The 22,884-nt window shown below is 43.1% G+C and overlaps 3 protein-coding genes across 4 annotated transcripts; 1 reads left to right on the plus strand and 2 right to left on the minus strand.

Moving 5' to 3' along the window:
• Positions 1-1,200: 1,200 nt before the first annotated feature.
• On the plus strand, positions 1,201-5,974 carry LOC139922751 (hippocalcin-like protein 1). 2 transcript variants are annotated; one of them, XM_071913353.2, is made up of 4 exons: positions 1,201-1,296; positions 3,221-3,502; positions 5,529-5,634; positions 5,866-5,974. In XM_071913353.2, the coding sequence occupies exons 1-4, from the start codon at positions 1,201-1,203 to the stop codon at positions 5,961-5,963; spliced, it is 582 nt and encodes a 193-aa protein (XP_071769454.1). In that variant the 3' UTR covers positions 5,964-5,974. The 2 variants fall into 2 exon arrangements, with proteins under 2 accessions (XP_071769454.1, XP_071769455.1); XM_071913354.2 differs by having other exon boundaries at positions 3,221-3,284; positions 5,527-5,634.
• Positions 5,975-9,760: 3,786 nt separating this feature from the next.
• tmem54b (transmembrane protein 54b) lies at positions 9,761-18,664 on the minus strand. The gene is made up of 6 exons (XM_071913382.2): positions 18,563-18,664; positions 16,621-16,817; positions 15,511-15,570; positions 13,867-14,058; positions 11,617-11,763; positions 9,761-10,598 (listed from the first exon to the last, which is right to left on the minus strand). Exons 1-6 carry the CDS (start codon positions 18,573-18,575, stop codon positions 10,338-10,340), a joined length of 870 nt encoding a protein of 289 aa, XP_071769483.1. The 5' UTR covers positions 18,576-18,664; the 3' UTR covers positions 9,761-10,337.
• A 1,796-nt stretch (positions 18,665-20,460) lies between these two features.
• On the minus strand, positions 20,461-21,198 carry LOC139922778 (gap junction beta-3 protein-like). The gene has a single exon (XM_071913385.1). The coding sequence runs from the start codon at positions 21,196-21,198 to the stop codon at positions 20,461-20,463; it is 738 nt and encodes a 245-aa protein (XP_071769486.1).
• Between the last annotated feature and the right edge of the window lie 1,686 nt (positions 21,199-22,884).

Genomic DNA, 22,884 nt, shown 5'->3' on the forward strand with positions numbered 1-22,884 from the left:
GTGAGTCAGCAAGTGATTGAGTGAGTGAGTGAATGAGTGAGTGAGTGGATGAGTCAGTGAGTGAGGGAATGAGTGAGTGAGTCAGTGAGTGAGTGAGTGAATGAGTGAGTGAGTGAGTGAGTGAGTCAGCAAGTGAGTGAATGAGTGGATGAGTCAGTGAGTGAGTGAATGAGTGAGTGAGTGAATGAGTGAGTCAGTGAGTGAGTGAGTGAGTGAATGAGTGAGTCAGTGAGTGAGTGAGTCAGCAAGTGAGTGAATGAGTGGATGAGTCAGTGAGTGAGTGAGTGAATGAGTCAGTGAGTCAGTGAATGAGTGAGTGAGTGAGTGAGTGAATGAGTGAGTGAGTCAGTGAGTGAGTCAGTAAGGCTACATCCTAAACCACTGTGTGTATCCTAATCATACACTTTGTATATTTAGGGAAATAAACACCTTCTATATTTATTTGTTTTAGTTATTGTGTTTTACTCACCATAATTGCTAAAATGTTTCTTTGACATACAACTGTAGAGCTGGAGCATATGCAGATTAAGAAAAAAAAATTAACTCTCTGGCATATGTGTCTAATATTTCCTATTTCACGTTTGTGTTGTTTTGTATTCATACTCGCTTTATTTGGTCTAGCCCATTTGTTTTAGTTTAGTTATTTATAGCATTAACTACTTTTGTAATGAAGGAGAAATAGATGTGCTCAACGCTACATGCACGGGACTCATTGATTGAGTCTACACGGTTCTCATTGTTTGAAAGCCACTGTTGCCCACTTTAATGAGTGTGGGCTGCCCTCTAGCGGTACTGCGTAGACATTACATCATTCACAAATGTATAAATAGAGTGGACGCGAATCACGTGGCGCCAACCCACCCGAGTTGAATGGCCAACTGAATCAAATGAACGAAAGAAGTGACTCATAAAGAATCAAATCTCATAACATAACAGCCTTTGCATCAGTAAGCTGCGGTTTGTTTAACCCGTCACATTTCTGATCTGTTGCTTTGTGACTCTAGTGACCTGCCGCTGTTTGCTGACCGACCCTTGTTTCCTCTGTCTTGTTTGTCATTGGATGCCGACCGCCGCTCTGTTTAATCATTGGTTGCTGACCTCCCGTTTTCCTCATCTTTGATTGGCAGGTTTGAAAAGCGGCCTGGCTGGTGTTGTAGTCGCTGCTGTTGTCGAGCAAACCAAGCATCCTGTCCCGTTGCCATGGGGAAACAGAACAGCAAACTGCGGCCGGAGATGCTGCAGGACCTCAGGGAGAATACCGAGTTCTCCGACCACGAGCTGCAGGAGTGGTACAAGGTACAGATACACACACTGACTGCACACACAGGCTGCATTTCTATACTCAGGTACAGCGTTGAGTGGTAGCGCACTACAGTAATGTTTCACACAGTAACGACCATTTCAGTTTCACTAATAGCCTAATATTAGCCTACGTTACGATGAGGAGCTAGTTTGGATGAAAAATGGCGGGACGGTTTACTTTCTCCAGGTGAAAATATTTCCCCAACTTGAACTTTGAATTTATTCAAGGATGTAATGGAGGGTAAAAACCACCTAAACGCAGTTTATCCTCGTTTTTATTCGTGGAATAGAGTTTCCTCAACTTTTTACACTGACATGAATCTTCATAACGTAAATTCATAGCGTAGGCTACATCATAAGTGTTATCAAACTCATGTAAGTTATATGTCTATCGATTAAAAGCATGAATTGATGCTCTACAGATAATATAATTGATTTTTTTTATATGGGTAGTCATTCACTTGATGATAATAGTTTACCTTCCTTTTTATTTACCTCTACATCACTGATTTTATCAAGCAAAAGGATGACAAGAACAATGGACATCAACACAATTTTGGGGGTGTAACGAAAAAGTATTGTAACTATTAATGTAACGAACAGGAAGTAACAAATTACTTTATTAAGTGCACAATCCTCCTACCCTCTCTTTCTGTATCTCTCTATTTATCTCTCTCTCACACACACACTCAAAAGAATCTGCAGGACCAGCTGTAAAAAAGATATTTGTGCCCCATTTGTGTCTCATTAATCTGTAACACTGATACAACAATCTTAAATATGACGTGTTTATCTCACCATCCACTCCCAGTCTGTTAATCCCGTGGCGAGACTACGCTTGTCACGGCGTAGCAGAAGGTTTCTTCGGCCTCGAGGAGATTTCTGGACCAAATCTCGGCGTGATGAAGTGCCACAGCGAACTGATGAATTATCTCATCTTCTTTGTGTGTGTGTGTGTGTAATGCCTATATGGCTTTATGCATGGATTAGACCTATGTACCAGCTGTGTGAGCTGTCCTGAATAAGAGCTGTAGATGTTAAACCATCACCTCCCTGACCTGCTCGTTAAGCCTCGGGTTAACATGATCATGATGGTGTCCGCTCTCAACACATTTACTCATGGATACTGCAGACATCATATAAAATGCAAATGTTTATAGACACCCTGTATGTGTTTACAGACATCATAAAAGGTTCCGCAGGGTGTTGAGGTGCCCAGAGTCTCAGAATTTATTCAGCGTGTCTTTGTTGGCTATTTATTGGCTGTAAATCAGTGCTTTAAGTCCACAGTGAACGTTTTAACACTCTCCCATAACAAATGTCAAGGACACTGGCAGTGAAAAAGTTTTTTTTTAGGGGCAGAGCTATGCCGACTTTCCACCCCGACTCATAACAATCTTTGATAGGATGATGAAAAAGTAATTCCAGGCCTTCGAATGGGGACAATGACTTCCTCACCTCGCTCCCTCTATCTTGGCTGCCTCAGAAAAGAAAGTCCTTCAGCGCTGTTGAAAACGGGACAGGTCTCACATGACTTTCACCTCCCTCTTTCTCTCTTTCTCTGGCACAATGCTGCTGCTTTATCACATGCGACTGCTTAGAACTATCTGGTACCCAAGACTAAGCGCCCTTTCAAAAAGTACTTATTCGATCTATTCAGAATGAAACATTACATGAAGCGTTTCTACTTGAAACCAAGATGGGCCGGAGGAAGTTTTGTCACAGAGAAAGGTTTCGGTTCCTGATGGTTCGGAGTTGCTTTGAAAAGGTTTTATTTAGGTCAATTATAATAGAGTTTCTGGCGAGGTAAAAATAGAGTCGTAGAGATGTATTATATGGTTCTAGAGATTGTAGAGACTGAAAAAGGACTTATCTATAATTTCTCTGTGCGTCTTCTCTCATCTCTTTCTTTTCTCAGGGCTTCCTGAAGGACTGTCCCAGCGGAAACCTGAACGTGGAGGAGTTCAAGAAGATCTACGCCAACTTCTTCCCCTACGGCGACGCCTCCAAGTTCGCCGAGCACGTCTTCCGAACGTTCGACACCAACGGCGACGGGACGATAGACTTCCGGGAGTTCATCATCGCCTTGAGCGTGACGTCACGGGGCAAGCTGGAGCAGAAGCTGAAGTGGGCCTTCAGCATGTACGACCTGGACGGAAACGGCTACATCAGCCGCGATGAGATGCTGGAGATCGTGCAGGTGAGGAAAGGGGTCGAGTTTTTGTTCGTAGACTGGAGCGCTCGGTCACAAAGTGGTAGCGGCCAGGAATGAGGAATGAAAAGGATGGAGGATGAGAAGTGCGCTTCTGTTGGAGGCTCTCTTTGTAGAAGCTGTTCATCAGCTGGCCTCAGGTGTTTTGAATGAGGTTGTTGCTTTAAAATGAGAAGGGAAATATGTTGTTAAGGTTTCTCAAAGCTGGAGCAGTAGTGGAAACTTTCCCGTCTGGAAACAGGCTCAGCACGTTTTTTTAGGGGCGGATTGAATTTCCGTTCCTATCAGTGAAACAGGCCCAGGTCACAAGCAAAAGCCTATTTTTAGATTTTCCAAACGTTTGGTTTCAGTTACTCAGATGGGGATTTTTAACATGACATATGTCTGGGGATAGATGACCGAGTTAATTTCTCAAACCTCCATGTCGCCAGACCTAACGTCTGTTTTTGGAAGCAAATCTAAAACCAGATCTGAGAAGTTGAGCGGTCCAATTTGGCATTACCACGAGGTTAAATATGGCTTGTTGTCCTGGCTGCAAGCCACTGTCATTGTGCCATTCAAATTTCCCAAAAGCCGACTACAATAAATATTATTTGGACCGGCCAATCAAATAGGAGAATGCCTCTCAACCAGTCTCCAATGGGCATCTTTCTCCCAGCAGAGCACAGATGATCAATGCTCACTTCATTATACATTCGTTTAAGTATGTGCGTTTAGGCTCAAGCACTCGTATGCAAAGTCACTGCTAGCACCGACGCTAATAGGCATGCTTAATGTGCTGACTCAAATATTGGCACAGGCAACAGTTCGCATGAGGAATGTTAACTGCTACATTAGTGCTGCATGTAATTCTTTCACTGCTGAAGGAAATAAATGGAGGGACTCACAGGCCTACAGATAGTGTTCTGTATGTGTGGAGATGCTGGACTGAGGACCTCACAGTAGACTCTGTGTGTGTGTGTGCATGCATTGTGCATGCGCCTCTGGGTTCTCACGGATTATTGAGTTAAATTTAACCGGAGTTTATCCCTGAGTGTGCAGAATATTGGGATTATCCTCAAGCTCATCGAGGTTACGCACCACTGGATGAGAGAGGAGGGGCCCATCGTGTTATTGTACGCAGAAAGAGAGGGAGAGAGTATAAAATGAATGTCTGTATTTCATTTAATTGATGCAAAGTCAGTTTCATCGTGTCACATAACTGAGAGCTGTTCATCAATAACAAACGATAAACGAGAATGGAACAGCCAGAAAATGAGAAAGCCTGCCTCAGCATCCTTCAGTATTCAGTTCCCATCTTTCTTTCGAGTGTTTACAATACTTGACCCTTCACCCAGCTATTCATCCTTTTTTGGAGGAAGAAAGGAACTCTAGCTTTTATAGTGCAAGTGATATAGTTTCAGAGCCGGTATGACTTATCGAAAAGCTCTGAGGGCTCGTGTTATGCCGGCTACCTTTTCCTCCACGGGCGCTGCTGTGACACTGATCTACGGTCAGTTTCGCATCCCGTACTCCCGATGGAGAGGATTTAGCCGTGCTGATTGCAGATCTGCGCCCGAGGCCAGCTGATACTCGCAGCCTCTTCTGTGTTCGCTTGCGGAGGTTAATTTAACGCTATCAGGGGGACGGGAGCCGGTCGTATCGGTCAACAGATAAAGATGTATAAGATCAATACGGTAAGCTCTGCTCGTAACCCCCACACACACACACACACACACACACACCATGCCAGCCAACTCCAGCTCTGTCACTGTGGCTGACTTCCACGGCCGTACAAACCCTGCATGGGAACGTATTTGCGGAAGAAGCCTGCCCAGGGAGCAGCTCTTAAATGTCAGTGAATCATATGAACTTTAGAAAAGCGCGCTCATCGGCATCCTGAGAGCGACGGTAACTTCGATGTTTTCGGCTCCTCCCTGTCGAGTCCTCCTCCACGGGTCCCTGCTGGCTTCAATTCACTTATCTCTCCGCCTCCCCCGCCCTCTCCCTCCCTTTCTCTCTCTCCGTCTCGCAGGCCATCTACAAGATGGTGTCGTCCGTGATGAAGATGCCAGAGGATGAATCCACGCCGGAGAAGCGGACGGATAAGATCTTCAGACAAATGGACCTCAACAACGACGGTGAGAGGGAGAGGAAATTGGGGAAATGGAGGGATCGGAGGGAGAGAGGGGAGGAGAGGAATAAGGGATTGCAGTGATGACCATCTTAACAAGTCATTTAGTCTCATATTCAGACTTAAAATCTGATTCATGCACTTGTCCTACTTCTCCAAAATACTGGTCATTTTTCCTAATTCTCTCTCTCTCTCTCTCTCTCTCTCTCTCTCCGTCTTCCTCTGTCCGTCCCTACAGGCAAACTGTCTCTGGAGGAGTTCATCAAAGGTGCCAAAAGCGACCCCTCCATCGTCCGGCTACTCCAGTGCGACCCCAGCTCAGCCTCCCAGTTCTGAGCCCCGCCGCATCCCCCCCCCCTTCTCCTCACCCCCCACCGTTGCTATTGAAACAGTCACTCAAATCAATGCATGATGGTTCTCGTCTCTCATATCATCTTTTTTTTTTTTTTTTTTTGTGTGCAAGATGGAGGAGGAATTTTAAGGAGGATTAGAAAAAAAATTCACATTATCACTTCACTTTTATTTTTTGGAGAAAAAACGAAGGGACATGCATACATTCATGAGAAACACAGTTTTTTGCCAGGGGCGTTCCGCTAATGTTCCCGAATCTCTCTCTCTCTCTCTCTCTCTCTCTCTCTCTCTGGAACGTCGGATTTCCAGCGAGCTCTTGACGAAGTCTGGAGGGTTTTTTTTTTTTTTTTTTTTTTTGCAGGACAGGAATGATCCCATCTTGAGAACCATGCATGGCCCTAGGTGTTTTTCGGCTACACAGTCTTGTTCTGTTTCTCCTCCGACGCACAGCTCCTCTGTCCACTTTTATATCCATATTTATGTGTATATAATGCATATATATATATGTATATCATAAGAGGAATAGACAAGTATATTTGTCTTCATGTACGGTACACACTCTCTGGCATTGAAAGGCAGTATTATGTAGCGTATAGTCTTCTGGTCTGATCGGACTGGGCTGGGATAGTGGGGGGGGGGTTGGGATTTTCACTGCTGTATGATCTTTCGCTGAGGAAAAGAAGGCCGAAGATCCCATTGGGTTTTTATTGATGTCGATTGATATTTCACTGATTTAAATTTCTTTTTTTGGGGGGGTTTTTGTTTTGTACATAGCATTGTTTTTCCTCCTCAATGTCGTTTTATTTATTCATTTTTACTCTTATCGTTGTGGTTTTACTCGGGTATGTTGTCGAAGACGACCACATTCCAGTTTTCGGAGGGGGAATCGTGACAGAGAGAGAGAGAAACAAAAAAAAAGGCGCGAGACGGACTCGAGACTGACCTCTTTTGGAATTCATGGATTTGTCGGGGGGAGAATATCCGATGCCAGTATTCGCAGGGAGGGAGAACGGCGGAGGGGGGGAAATATGTATCAGGAGATTCCATAATGCATTTGATCAACGACACCAGTAGCACATATCGTTTGAGCCGCCATGTGTGTATAAAGTATGGCTGTGTGTTCGGTCCGAATGTGTGCGTGTGCGCATGTGAATATGCACTGTATGCTTGAGGCTAACTTTTACAGTATTATCATGTTGTGTTGTTTCTTAATTTGTAAGTATTTTAAAGTTCTTTATCGATGAGCAGTAAACTAAGATAGTCGTAACCTGTCACCACACTGCATGATCCTACGACCCGGACGACCTAAACTCCACAAAATCCACAAAAACATTAACGCAAAGCTGAATCTTTTTTGTAGCTCTGCAGCCTCCTCAGCACCGTACCAGGCAGAAACACATTGAAATGATTGAATACTTGTCTTGCGTCGGGACAAAAGCACCCCCTTCTCTCTTTCCTCTGACAGACAGAGAACTCACTAAGGGCTCGTTCATCACTCCCTAGCCGAATGCTTTTATAACCTCCTCGATTAGTCTGCTTACGGAGCAGTTAGATGAAGGGATAGGAGCAAGGAGCAAGTTGCCAGTAGTCTCTTATGCTCGGTCAGATTAGGGTTTTTAGGGTTTCCGGATATATATGGTAATCTGAACAGAGATCAATGGCTATGTTTGCATGCACACTCATATTCCATTGATTAATATTCGGGATATGCCACTTTAGGGTGTCTGCAAGTTACATCAAGTTAAATCAGTCTTTTCCAGACCTTTTTAATGCCTGTGGTAATGAAATGCAGTTTGGCAAACTGAAATTAATCAATCAGAATCTACCTAATTTCCCTATGGGGATCAATAAAGTTTCATCTTATCATAGGATATAGGTGTGCTTGACATGCTTTATTTAACTGTATTCCAGACCTTTTAAAGCCTTGATTGAAGACATTTATCCTGCTTACACCAACTTGGATAAGCTCTTATCCCGGCTATGAGAAACCTGGATAAGATAACTGGGATATTGTGATATTGTCCGGGAAACTGACACATATTAACGCTAACATGTTATCCCATATATCATCGGTTTTCACTGTCTTTGCAAGCTCAGAAAGAAGTGCGAAGAAAGTCTGTTTGCTGGTGGGTACATGGATACAGGGATATGAAAGGTGCATATAAACAGCAGAGCCTGAATAAAACATGAGCCGGGATAAAAGCCACTATCTGAAATGCTGTGCACATGTAAACATAGCCACTGACTGGAGAAGGTTCTGCTTGCAGCCACAGCAGCACCGCTCTCATGCTTCAACCCAGTCAGGCTCCTGTTGCCAGCTCACTATTGCCATCTGCTGTTTAGGAGGTTAAGCACACCACAAGTTCAGTGTGAAGTCGTACACTGTTGGGCAAAGCAGGATATCAGTATGAAAATAAAGTTAATATGTATACAATCATACAGTGTAACTAGGACAAATAGACTTAAAAGACATTAAAAAGAGCAAAGCCCAACCTGAGAACATTTCAAAAGTATTGAAGGATCAAGATTATTTCATATTTATATTAGGGTTAGACTGATACATGTTTTTGTAGGCGGATACCAATACGACGTGATGATTTTGGATCGAAGTGATATTTGATGCTGATATTCAGTGTCTCCAAATCTGACCATTTCCATGTCCAAAAAATGAGAATAATTCAGTGTTTGGCCCTGAATTGTGTTCTTGTCAGGGTGGAAAAGCCTCTGAAACAGTATTCAGACCATCATGGGACACTAAAACCCAGACTAATGAAATTTTACAGGCAGGTTTTACAGACTGCCACTCCTGAAGCTGTCGAGTAAAATCCTCCTAATAAACCATATTCACTAGCTGTGGTCATGGAGGAACCTCCATCACATCAGAGATGGACACTGATGTCTGATTTTAATAAATGTCCAAAATCAGCCTGAAATATTGGTCTAACCCTATTTTGTGCATACCCTCCAAAACAATAGATGGCTGTACAGTGAGAGAGGTGTTGGTGCGGCTGCAGTCATGTGATATTGGGACTGACTTTGGGTTAAACTTGTACCAAAACTTGTGGACCGGGAGCTTCCTAACCAGCTGCACCTCTGCTTTGGGGATCCTATAGTGTCACTGCCTTCTGCTGGTAGGATAAGGAACAAAGTCGCTACCCCTGATCTACGATTTAATCTTTTTTCTATTCTCACTGCCTCTGATAAACTGGTACCTTGTGTTGGATAAATACCCCCCCCCCCCCTTCTTTCTTCCTATTCTCCCTTCTTTCCTCTTTTTCTGTTGCATGAAAACCTCACATGAGGATGTCATGTTTGTTCCGTTGGACCCGAAATCGATAACGAAATATACCTTATGTGTTTCAAAGCTGCACGTGTGGGCTGTTTTTGTTTTTGTTTCAAGTTATTTATGATCAAAAAGGAATGTGTTAACACCATGGGGACAAATGTAAAGTGTGGTGTGACAGTCTAACATTAGTGCAATACATTTCTCTGTGATGCAACCTGTCATGGCATATTGCAGGTCCTCATTAACATGCCCCTGACAGGACATGGGTGGGAGTGCTGTGCTGTGCTGTGCTGTGCTGTCAAGTGTGTGTGTTTGTGCCAACCTGTCAGCCTGTCTGTGTGTGTGTTTTGTGTGCGTGTGTGTGCCTGTCGGTGTGTAACCAGTCGGTCCTGTCAGGTCACTGCCTGCTAACATTACCGGGTATTACATGAAATGTTTCAGGTTACAAACATTCACTACAACATAAAGATACAAAAATAATTCTCAATGATTATGAATACACATTTTATTTAATAAGAAAATAAATACAGAACAGACACCTTGCAGTACTAGTTTCACAAGAAACGAGTTTCTCTTGACCTAAACGCAGAAAAAATGCACACAAAAAATGCACACACTCACTGCTCTAGTACTCAACCAAACAGGCATCACAGACCAGAAAGAACTACATCCTAGATAAAAGACAGGTAGAATCAAAGTCACAGGCACACACACACACACACACACACACACACATTACAACTGACTGCATTCATTCCCTCACCACTACATGCCTCACCTTAACCTAACCCACAGACAAACACACACTCACATGACTGGGATCCTGTGTGCTGTGCAAGCACTGCGCTACAGAAAATTCATACATCAGGTTAGCGCTCAAGTCCGCTGCACTGGTAAATAAAACATCTCCATTCTGACAGTTCTGAGGTCAGAGGTCAAAGTTTTGAATTAGTGACAGGAAGAAGGGGGCGGGTGCATCACATTTAAATCCACCCGCTGCAGCTAGAACTACAGTATCTTCCCCCACAGCCCGTCTCCTCGTTGGTGTCTCGTCAGCGATGGGAGGTAGTTGGCTATATCCAGAAGCTGTTTCTCTCCAGCGCGCCCCTCTCCAGCAGCTGGTGCTGCTCCGGGGCTCTCTGCTGGTCGCCGCTCCTCGCTTCGGGCCGTTGTCTGTGGGGCTGGCGAAGAGGCCGCCGCTCAGACGGAGGAAGACTCTGGTGCTGGCGATGGTGGTGAAGGTGCTGTGGAGGAGCAGGAGGATGATGCTGCTGCCTCGGAGGCGGAGCGTAGCGAGGAGCGGGGGCTAACTCGATCGGCGTCACCGCATTGATCTACACACACAAACACGGAGGGAGAGGAACATGAGGCATGAAATTATCTACTAACTTTCTGTACCGTGACATAAGTTCACACATTATATTTGAAGAGTTCAGATAAAGGGCCATAAGGCTGTGTTAGCATATTTTCTGCAGCCACTGTGCTTGCGGTTGCATAGCTAATCCAACTTATTTGTCTTATGAATGTTTTTTTTAAACTTTATTTATCCAGGGAAAGTCGACTGGGCGTGCATGCTCTTTTTCAGCGACATCCTGCTTCACATAGGTTTCCACACATTCACCCCTGGGTGCTGCCCAGTACAACCAAAGTCTTCAATTGTTGGACACCAAGCAGCTCTACTCAAGCAGATGCTGGGTCCAGTGCCTTGCTCAAGGGCATCTCATTGATATTTGTTGAGGGAGGGAAGAGTGTTACTCATTCACTTCACCTGCCAATATTTCTCAGCCAGTCCAGGGATTCGAACTGGCAACCGTTCGGTTCCAAGCCCGCTTCTCTAACCTCTAGGCCAGTGGTTCCCAAAGTGGGTTCTGGGGACACCCAGGGGTCCTTGACGGAAATCCAGAGGTTCCCCAGAAAAATGAGTAGTAGTGCAATTTATTTCAGTCCCTGGACGACGAGATTATGTATAAGGGATGACTATTCTGCTGATAGGTTTCACCTCATCTACAGTATATACAGTTATAGAATTCTGTACCAAGTCATATCAAACAAAAACATCTTCTCAGATGGAGTTTGATTGGGCAAAATCTTAAATCACATTCAATGGGGTCTGTGGTGTAATGCGGATCAATTTGGGGGTCCTTGGTAAGAAAGGTTTGGGAACCCCTGTTCTAGGCTACCACTATCATTACACAGCACCTGAGAGTACACAATTTTTAGTACCTTTTACTGTAAATGTGCAAACACTCAAAATTAAAGACAGCACTCATCTGAAAACAGTCATATGGTTCCTTGTCCAAAGGATCTGACTGTTGTCTGAGAGTTTACTGTGTCCAAGAGTCCAAGCCTCACCACTCTGCCGTGGTCTCTGTGTTTCTTCTTGTGAGGGCAGCAAGGGAGACCAAGGAACGAAATGCACACGAAGAAGCACCGGGTGGAAAACACCAGCTGGATGATACACGTCACAATCAGAGGCACCCAAAGGATCAGAGTGGTACTCTGGAGGGAGATGGAGGAGGAGAGAGACAAGGGAGAACAGACGGACATTAGTAGCGACCGCCAGCTGGACCGTACAGAGCACAATTTGAGGCAACAGCACGCACAAGCCTCACAGAAATGGGGATACTGTGTGTGTGTAATGATGTAATGAATACACAATGTCATTTTTCTAAGAGTGTTGTGGAGCATGGAAAAATACAACAGCAAATCAGGGCATTTCCATTTACACAGGAGAGACAGTCTTGTGGGAAAAAACATTTGAAAGAAAAAGTTGCAGAGAGAAAGCAAAAGAAAAAACAAAACAAACTTCATGCTGCTCTTGAGTGCAGTCTACAAGGAAAAGAAAAGTTTAGTTCTAGTTCTCAAGCTTTCTTTAGAATTCATGATGTAATACCCAGGAAGCACAGACGCTAAATGTTGCATAACCATCAACACTGCCTCAAAGCAACAATGTATATCAGAATAAATGTCAAAAACAGACCATAAAGGGCATTCAGGTGATGTAATGCCCCCTCAGGCGGCCATATTGGAAGTCTTCAGCTCTTAACTTTTGCTGTGAACAGCTGGTTGTGTTTCTAAATGTAGGACCTCAGAATTCAATAAACATGGTTAATTTCTGTGCCATTTTTCACTGGGAACTAGGATATCAGCTCAATTTTGTGTTTAGACAATGCCAGCTTGTTAGCTAGCTATATTATCTGGACAGCTAACAATCACCATCTTGTTGTAAACACATGCCATCTGCGCACTAGCTAACCTATAGTAGAAGCTAGCATTATCAGTGGCTATAAGTTGCATTAACAGTGCTTTGCTAAATTAGCCTGCGGGCTAGTTAGTTAGGTGAGCTCAGTCAGCTCAGTTCAGGTTAACTGAGCTGATGCTTTTTAAGCTAGTACCAGGGCTAAAGACAAGACACATTCCTGTCAGAGTAACCTAAATTTGGAAACAAATCTTCGTATTATATTCACTTTTACTCAGAACATTACTGCATGGACCTACAGCCATACTACAACAATCTTTTTCAGGTTCGTTTTCTCGCCTGGTTAGTATTTGCACACAGCAAATTCTCCACTGGACCTCCATGATGGCGCCAAACATGGCCGCTAGCACATTTGTGACGCAACTTAAAAGCGTCTAAACTTCATTGCATCACTGCATTTCTATGACGATTCACTTTTTGCCTGCTAGTGGACAATCTGCGCAACTTGTGGATGGACATTATTCAGGACAGGGTGAGGTAGGGCCAGGGCGCTTAACTGACAAAATGTGGACTATTAGCCATGCTAAAGTCATCTGCTGATGTGTGGATGGAGCTGTGAGGCTGAGCGGGGCTGACAGGCCATCTGTAGCACACTGTTACAGGACAGAGCCCGAGGTGGACGGACAGGGTCAGGTCAGCATTCCTGTCACTAGCCCACCGGCTCCGGAGTGTGACTGATTGAGTGACAGAAAGACACCCAGTCTCTCACTCAATCTCTCCCTCACACACATACACACAGACAAAGGGACAAAACCAGGATCTGACCGATGTGGTTTTCTGAACGCCGATACCAATGTGTTTTTTGGATGAAACTGCCGATAGTAGGCATTTTGTCTCAAAATTCAACATCTTTGAATTTGACCAAGTATTCAATGTTTCCAGAATGGAAAAGCCTCTGCAACAGCATTTAGACCATGGGACACTAAAAATACATTAAAACCCAGGATAATAATATTACATATTCTTGTGTATTTGTGTGAGCTCCAATCAAAATGTCATATTAAAATCAATTCAGGTTAAGGGCTTCCCATAAACAGCCAGTGTAGTACTGATCAATTATAGAATATATATGTAAACAAACAAACTGCATAAGATCTATAATTTCAGAGGTGATCGAATGACTGCCAGATATCCATAATAAACAACCAATAACAGCCAGATATATCTGTAAAACAGATGTGGAAGGGAGATGATTCCTTCGTTCTGTTTATTGTTTATGCAGCAGTGATAATGGACTGGGAATGCATCAGTTGTTCAAAGAGCCAGCTGTTGGAGAAAGGTCAAGAGTTCACACCTTGATCTCACTCTCTCACACACACACACACACACACAAATGTACTTACATAGATGCGTGTGGGGTCAAAAGGACACTCGTTGGTGACACTGGAGTAGCCAATGGCGTCGGGGAAGCGACAGTGAGTCAGGAGGCTCCGCCCACCGTGAAGGATGGCCCTCACTACAGAGACTGTCAGTCCGATGGCTGAGGCTGCGGCCGTCAACCCAGCAGCCAGGCTGACTGTGAAAAGTAACCACGTCTGGGGAAACAGAGGGACACACAGCGAACATAATGACATCAGGGAGCCAAAACCTGATAATTATTAAGATGAAAATATAATGATCCAGGTGGGGAAATTGGGTCGTTGCAGTGAAAAATAGAATATAAATACAAATGGAGCAAATGGGGGGTATTGAAGCATAACACAACCAACAATTACACCACTAGAGTATGAAAGTAAAGTATGAAAATATATTAATTACAGCATGTATGCAGGGTGTGCAAAAATAACAGCAGTAGAATACACAAAGAAAAAATAAATGAAAAACTATGTACAGTAGATATGACAATAAAGCAAAAATCTGAGATATATTCAGTATGAAATGAGTGAAAAATTATGAAAAAATATAGTATAACAAATAAGAAGAATGCAAATATGAAGAAAACAAATACAATATATAATAATATGTAACAAAGAGGAAAAGAGAGAGAGAAGTGGGGGAAAGAGAGAAATCAGTGAAGAAAACAAATATGTAAATTTATAGTATTTATATCGTATTTGCATTAACAGGTCTACAGAAGGCCAGACAAATGTAGAAAAAGTGTCTAGACATGCAGTCACACTTAATGAAAAACTAAGAGAGCTGACTAAGTGACAATGTCGAAACTTGATAAGAACAATCGGAAACCCTGCAATATGTCTAGGAGATGAATAATTGTGGGAGCCAGGACATTTGGTAATGAACGTGTCAGCATGGAGAAGGGAGTGGTCCTCAGTAGATTACGTGTTATTCATGCCCTGTAAGGCCTGAGCGGTTGAACACGATAATGAGACCGATGAGCATTTCAACTGCTGCTCGTCAGCTCGGCCTTGCCCAGCTCACGCTCACGCCGCCAAACAAAGAAAAGCAGGGAGTGGTTTATTGCAGCAAGTTTGCCTTTAAAGCCTTACTCATTCAGTTCAGCGTGTTGCCTCATCGGTCCTGTCTGAGCAGCCTGACAGCTGATTGAATAAACAGAGAGGAGGAGGAGGAGGTGGAGGAGGAGGCGTGCTACATGACCAGAGGGAGAGAGAAAAAAGAAAAAGATAGAAACCATTCTAGCTCTGCAGCTCAGACAGGATTCAGACGCTGCGGGGAGGTGTTACAGCACCTGAAGCTACACGCAGGAGTCCAAAGGGCTGAGAATAAAGTGTGAGAAAGCAGAAGAAAAAAAACGCATAAAAAGCAAGTGCGTGCGGGGAACGATGCGGGGAGGCTCTGTCAAGGAGGATATGAGGGGAGGGGAGAGATCAAAATGATGCTGAAGCTTATCATCTGGCAAGGCAGGCAGGGAACAATGGAAAAACAGAGGAAAAGAGAGAGAGAAGTGGGGAAATCAGTGAGAAGCGACTGCAGCATTGTCGGAACACACTGTAGGCAGATTTCTGACAGCTTTTTATTTCCCCCAAGAACATTCACACTTCATGAGGAAACAAAAAAATGATACTGACCAGGACTCTGCTCCTCTTGTTTTTAGACAGGACAATAGCCAGGATTCCAACAACAACGCCCTGCAGAAAGAAAGACAAATGAGATCTACAGCATATCCATCACAACCCAGATTAAAAGGGGAACATGCAGAGTCAATATAATAAGACAAAAAAAGTGTGGAAGTATGAAAGTCTAGTCGGGGTTGCGACATGGGCCTGAGCACTGCTTTGACTACAAGCATGTGAAATATGTCTTTGTGTATTTTGCAAGTTGTTTTTGTCAGGTGTGGAAGCAAAAATCATCATGGCGTGGCCCTTTTACCTTCACGTCCAACAATAATCAGGATTTAGTTATGGAATTTAGAATTCGGTGACTGTTTCAAAGAAGTGTTTTCTTCAGTTTGAAAATCCTACACCAAGAAAAAGGAGTTTTCTTTAAGGGGTTTTTGCTTATGGTAGTGGTTTTACATTGAACTGTAATGAGTCAAGGAATTTGCTTAAATAAAAAACTGGCAAATCATATAAATAACCAAGTGTGGTGCTTAAAAAGTTCCTGGAACACTGTGGATTTGGAGGATTTCGTGCTTTTTTAAAATGGTTCTTAAAGGTCCTATGTAGAACTATTTGAGCACGGTGCGATTATGCAACCTTTCTAAAAGAGTTCTGCTATGGTACAAACCTACAGAACCATTTTCTGGCACTATATAGAAGTTTTTTTGGAGTGTACCATCAGTATTTTGTAATTCATTTTGATGTATTTATTGAAGGAGTAGATGCATTTGTGGTTTATGGTATGCAGAGTTCCCACTGTGGCCCCAATGTAAAATTCCATGATTTTTCCATGACTTTCCATAATTAAGTCAAGAGTGCTTCCATGGTCTAACAGTTATATTCCTTCCTGGTTTTGTTAATGTTTTTTCTAAAGGGGTGAACAGTCTGGTATACAATGAATGTGTGAAACAAGTTGCAAAATACATCCTGGTATATATTGTAAAATTCCCTGATATTCCCAGACTTCCCCAGAGTTTATCAATTCTCCCTGACTATTCCCTGTCTGGAATACGCCTCTCTACATCCCATGGTATTCCAGACATTCCAGGACCAGTGGGAAGCCTGTGTGTGTGCGCTCACCACCAGGCCGGAGGTGAGGGCCACCACGTTGGAGATGGCGTACTCCATGGCCCTGGCCTGCTTGTGGAGGTTGATGTGTCGGAGCACGGCGCCGTGCACCAGCGCTCCCAACAAGAAGTTGACATGACCAATGAGAACCATGCTCAGCCCCATCTTCATCAGGGCCGTGGGGTCCTCCAGGCTGGCGCAACACACACCTGAGGAAAGGAAGCAAGGGAGAAAGGAAGGAGGAAAGAGGTTACAGCTCAAGGCAGTGAAATATAAGAAAGCAGGATATAAAATGGAGAGCGGTGCAGCGAGTATCGGGTGGATGTTACGTCATCGGTGGTGTGCAGGTTCAAGAGTCCCGAGGCTATCCCACTGTATTGATCGGAGGCTCAGGAGCCAGGTCAGAACCACAGCAGAGAAGTCACTGCCATTAATGATTACCTGCTGAGCACATAGCTGCAGCACAGACCGCTGCCTGGGACTGGACCAAATACAGCTATTAGAGTATGAAACAACATTTTTATAAACTGCAATAAACTCAAAGCTGGAGTGAAGAAAAAAGCTGAAACTAAATCTATAAATGCTGCCTCTAAAACTGGAATAAAATGCAACTGTTCAACTAATACTTTCAGTTTGAGTCTTTCAGTCAAACCCAAATTAAGAGTGGAGTACAGGAGATAATGTAGAAATGAGTAAATGAGTGAAAGCCACATTGATTTATACTATGAAACTCCTAAGACTAAGATGATTCTCCAACCATATTGTACTTGTGTCTTCCTCTTTGTAACACTGGACACATGAAATGCAACTCAGGACTCACTTTCCTCATCCAAATATTAAAATTTAAACTAAAAACTACACTTCTACATTACATTTCTGAAACATAGAAACTGAAACTAGCACACTCTGAAAAGTAACTGAAATCTAAGCAAAACTAAATTGCAGAACTAGTCCCTAGTCCAAACAGACAATTTGATAGCGTGCCGTGGATGGAACAGTTTGACAACATGCAGCAAATTAGCCTAAGGGTTATGATGAGTTAAAATGACAATATGGTGCAGAACCACTCCATGTGTGTGTGAGTGTCTGAGTTCAAATATTGTATTCAAGTGGAAAAGTCAAATTCTGTTCAGGGACTTGATCTGAAGGTTTTGTACATGTTCTAAAACTGTCGCCCCAAAACTGAACTGATTATCCATTCTGGTATTGTGCCTGAAAATAATGTTTTTAATCATAACAACAGAGCTAGGATCAGTTATGGGAGGTAAATCCCACAATGGATTTACTGTAAATGGCAAGTTTTGTACTTCCTGGTCTTATATCAGAGAGGAAAAATTACTTTATGAGTTTGACTATAGGAATGGTTACTCGGTGTACACTTCTCTCTGTGTGTGTGTGTGTGTGTGTGTGTGTGTGTGACTGGACATCTCCATCTTAACCTGGCCACTGCCCCATGTCTTCACACAAAAAGACATTTCATAACCTGAACCTGAACATTCTTGCTCATACATTCCTGCTACATTGAGACGTCGCACGTGCCAAGGCGTCAATTTACTTTCTACATACCATCAACACACTGCACAGACAGAGTAAGTTGTTTCCAAATGTAAGACAAGTGATTGGCCCTTTCTTTAGGGCTCCTCAGCCGATGTAGTGTAAGTAATAAAGGAATTTGTGAGATGTCTGATGTAAAAAATGATGTTAAAATCTTTCCATAACCTGCCTCCATTCCCCATTTCATGGCGGTAACTATAAAATGAGCAGTAGATAAAAGACATCTATTAAGATATTCATGTAATTATGCAGTTTGAAAGATTTCCTTTCCAAGATATCGCAGAGATCTCCATCTCCGCCCCGCCCAAACAAACACTCTGAAAAGTTTTCAACAAGCCATGCTTGCAATTTAGATAGCCTATATACAAATTTACATAAACTTCACAGGGCTATTTGTTACCTGTATTGGCCATCTCCGTCAAGTCACCATTCGTTTAGATTGACGGTGGTCAGTCACTGAGTTTTTGAGAGTGCGCGTCTCTTCTCTCTGCCAATCTAAAACTACAGCAGCAGTGTCAAGCCAGTCAAAAAATAGGACTTCTGGTCAAAATTTTCAAAATAAAACCCTTATTAACAAACACCACTAAGATTTTTTGTTGTTGTTTGTGTTAGTTTTGATGACATGATGATGCATGTCAGTGTTTATCGAAAATGGATTTGAAAGGGTTTCATAAACCCAAGGGTCACAGAATTTACTCGACCTACAGACGACCATGTCTAATCCATCAACTGAAACTAAATCATGAAAATGGCCAGAATTGGACAAAACCAATATGTTGCTATGTTTTTTTTAATAATAAAAAAGTGCCAAAGTGAAGATAAAGAGCATATTTAAAGAGTAATCTGTAGTAAATGAAAGTACAATTGGTGTTTTCTTTTCTTAAACTACTCTGTACATCCGATTTCTTAATTATTCTTCACCTGACGAATAATTGTACGCTTTTATTTTGAAGCCAAAGTCGCCAAATGTTCAGTGTTTTGTGGTTAATGTCGTCTCGCTTGACGCAGAGCACAGGTGCACCAGTTGGCACCTCCCTGTCTGTCCATTATTTGTGTGTGACTTCCCCATAATGTAGGCTATCTCTCACATCATTGTATAAACCTGTGGAAATACCACATAGAGCAGTCTACAATTTGTAGTCGACTTGTAGTTGAAGGTGGCTTGGTTCATAATTTTTTTATTTTACGTTAAAAAAGTAAACAGGCTAGTGGTGCACTCACAGACCTTTAGTGCCACCAGGCGGATAAAAGCCTGGGAAAACATGACTAGAAAGTGGCGCCCTCAGGAAAGACCTATGGTAATCCTATAATAAATTTAACAGTAATGACTCACTATACAAATGCCACAGCAAAGGTACCCTAACTACTATAATATTCCCCTACATGAATATAAATGGTTACTTTAAATTCACTATTAGACACTCCATATATCACTAGAGGAAGATTTTAGGAATACGACAGTGATTCCATAGGAGATTAAAAAAAAAAAAAAAAAAGAACCATCAAGTATCGCTATAAACTCACTTTTGAGTAGACACCATAAGTTCCTCTAAAGAAATCCTAGGAATATTATAAGGCTTTTTCATTTGGGCCCTTAAAGATTTTTGATTTTTTTTTTGGCAGCTGTTTTGCCAATATTTTTAAGCAATACAAATGTACAAGGCGCTATCACAAAATAATTGAACTCTGGCATTTTGCCATGTTGGCAATGATGACATAAGTCTCCACAGTCTTCACATTATGGTGTAATAGGCCTTTAGTGCCACCAGGCGGAGAAATAGGCCTAATAAAACATAAGAGCAGTAGACCTTACCCTTAGAGAGTGCTAGAAAGTACGTTCTTCCAGTTTTAACCAAAGTTGAAGACATTTTATTTTCAGTGCTTTGACAAACGTTCTCAGGGAATACAAAATAAGCAAAAATAATGTCAGTTTTGATCACTGCTATGCTGGCAATGGTAACACAAAGTCAGGGTGTTCACAAATCCATGAGCAGTTGCTGAGTTATAGGGCCAATAGTAATTTAATGAACAATGTAAACCATTCAGTTGTCTTTTGTCCTTTATGCTACTACAGTATGTATTACAGTAATTTTGTGGCAACACTGGGCATCTTATTAACGTTACACAGACACAGAATAATTTGGTATGTGTGTCAAAATGTAATATATAGAAAATTACTTTGCACTTTAAATAGAAATACAATCAATGGGAATAAACTGATCATCTCTTAGTTCATCAATCAGTGAAAAGGTGAGTCCCTGGATTCCCTACACTGTAGCTTCCACCCTTGGTCTACACTTAGGCTTGTTTCGTTAGGGAGGGCTTGCAGCCATCACAGTCCGCCTCAGCCTGGATCTTTCTAGACGAGGTGTGGACGCTGCCTCGTTGTCTGAGGTTCAGCACCCGGGCCGCAATCAGATAGAAAATCTCACAGATGTTGAGCACCACGCACAGCACAGACGCCCCCACCATGAAGTAGGTGAAAATCGTCTTCTCTGTGGGCCGGGATATGTAGCAGTCCACCGCGTTGGGGCAGGGCTTGATGCTGCACACGACCCGCCTGGGCAGCCTGAAGCTGTCGTAGATGAGGTGGAGCAGGTAGAGGAAGCCCACCTCCACGGCGGTCTTGATGAAGAGGCTCAGCAGGTAGGTCCACCACAGCCCCCCGTGCTTCTGGCCCGGGTTGTCGTAGAGCCGAGCGTTCTCCCCGTGCTTGGCACGGTACTTGCGTTCCCGCTCCTCCCGGTAGGCCACGTGCAGCACCACCATGAAGGACGGGCAGGTGATGAAGATGAGCTGAAGGGCCCAGAGGCGGACGTGGGAGATGGGGAAGAAGTAGTCGTAGCAGATGTTGGTGCATCCCGGCTGGCGGGTGTTGCAGTCGAAGTGTCCCTGGTCGTCGCTCCACACGCGCTCGGCGGCCACCACGAAGACCATCACGCGGAAGACGAAGACCACGGACAGCCAGATGCGTCCGAAGGCAGTGGAGTACTTGTTCACTCCGCTAAGCAGACCTTCCAGAGATTTCCAATCCATGAGTTCGGCTCGGGGCGGCTTTCCTTCACTGCTTTTGACCTTGGATCCTTAAGAAGTCTTTCTTCAAACCTTTGAGCGAGAACCGGAGAGCTAGAACAGGATAGAGGGACAAAGCATACATCTTGAGAGAGTGTTGAGACGTTTTTTACGCAAATATCAAGAGAAGTACAAAGACTTCAAGGAGATAATCACAGAATAAACAATGCAGCAAATTATACAAAAATCAACCCTTTTATATATTTACCAAGTCTGGTTTCTATTGTAAATCTGTTTGTTTTACTGCATGTTTTATACATAGATGTTCTCCTTTCTGATCAAGCAAGTTCTCTGGCAGCGCAGAAAGCTATCAATTCCCACAGTTAAAGTGTGTTTACTTACAGTTGGCACTTTGAAGAAAGACGCCTTTAATATTTGATCAAACGTTTGCTTGCTCGACACACATAAAACAATCCACAGTGCAGATGAAGACTTGGCTTCAGGCTTGTACACCCTGAGGAAGGCGTAAGCTAAAGCGTGTAGGTGGTGTTTTTTTTATCTCTGCATCCTCCAAATAAATGCATTTTATACTTAACTCACAATTGTACCTAGATTTGTACTTTTACACTCCCTTGACACTTGAAGAATACATTCCAATTCCAAGTTTGTTTTCTACTCCACATTGCAGAATTCTGCTTTTAAATTTCATACCCGTTGCTTTACAAAGAATTTGGCAAAGTCTTAAACCTGAACAACACTGAGCCAACATACAGTAACAATATCACAAGTTAAATTTCATATGTACCTTGAGAATACAGGTCTTATACTCAGTCCATCGCGCCCCTCTGTCCAGCAAGTTGGCATGAAGTCAAGAGGTAGTTTGAGCAACCACTCTCCTACACCTGGTCTCTAATATTAGCTGAGTAAAGGAAGAAACTCATGGCCATAATGTGAAGGTGTGGCCACTGCATTCTGGCATCCACCCAGAATTTACCCCTTAAACCGCCCTCGTTGAAGGTCTGCTTCCACCTTCTCATGCTGGAGAATCGTTCCACGGAACTCAACATCCGTCTCAAGCTCCTTGTCGTCATCAATTTATCTCAGAAATGACACTCAGCTAAAACTCGACTGAGTTCTTAGAACAATAAATATTAAAATCAATATCAGTGTTGATTTATGTATCCTAATTGGGATGTCAGTGACTGATGAATATGGCCAAGGAAGTGTGTCGACAGGTCCAAGAAACTTTGTTGACAAAATAACAAGCATCAGTGGTTTGATTGAATGAGGAACTTGGCTGCTGACTTCATGCAACTTAAGGAGGCATTACAGTAGAAACAAACCCGGATCCCATTTAAGTGTGTTTATCTACCATAGCTATGCTTACCTGGCGACTGATCGCCGCGTTACTCAACAGGTGACTTGGTATCAGTTCCATTGGGCAACTTTGATTCTGAGCTATGTCCTTTGTCTACCATTTGATTAGTCAGGATTAAACAGGGCCACCACCTAAGATTTGTTTGCGCAAGAACTCTGGAGCCATTGGTACTGGCACAGATCTGAGATATGGAGTACCAGTATCACATAAGCAGATAGAACAAGTATGTGTGCTCATTGCAGATGTTGATTTATTTCCTCAGACCGTAATGTGCAACCGCCACTGCCTTATTAGTACAATCAGTTATACGATACTGGTACTCCTGCTCATTT

Source organism: Centroberyx gerrardi, chromosome 19, assembly GCF_048128805.1.
Source record: "Centroberyx gerrardi isolate f3 chromosome 19, fCenGer3.hap1.cur.20231027, whole genome shotgun sequence".
In the NCBI taxonomy this organism is placed as follows: domain Eukaryota; kingdom Metazoa; phylum Chordata; class Actinopteri; order Beryciformes; family Berycidae; genus Centroberyx; species Centroberyx gerrardi.

Excerpts from the sequence above, each read along its gene's own strand:
- LOC139922751 (XM_071913353.2), top strand. The coding sequence starts at position 1,201 with ATGGGGAAACAGAACAGCAAACTGCGGCCGGAGATGCTGCAGGACCTC. Across the intron at positions 1,297-3,220 it reads AGCTGCAGGAGTGGTACAAG|GGCTTCCTGAAGGACTGTCC; the intron begins GTACAGATACAC and ends TTCTTTTCTCAG. Across the intron at positions 3,503-5,528 it reads AGATGCTGGAGATCGTGCAG|GCCATCTACAAGATGGTGTC; the intron begins GTGAGGAAAGGG and ends TCCGTCTCGCAG.
- tmem54b (XM_071913382.2), bottom strand. Across the intron at positions 15,571-16,620 it reads CCCTCACCTCCGGCCTGGTG|GGCGTTGTTGTTGGAATCCT; the intron begins GTGAGCGCACAC and ends TTCTTTCTGCAG. Across the intron at positions 10,599-11,616 it reads ACAGAGACCACGGCAGAGTG|ATCAATGCGGTGACGCCGAT; the intron begins GTGAGGCTTGGA and ends TTGTGTGTGTAG.
- LOC139922778 (XM_071913385.1), bottom strand. The coding sequence starts at position 21,198 with ATGGATTGGAAATCTCTGGAAGGTCTGCTTAGCGGAGTGAACAAGTAC.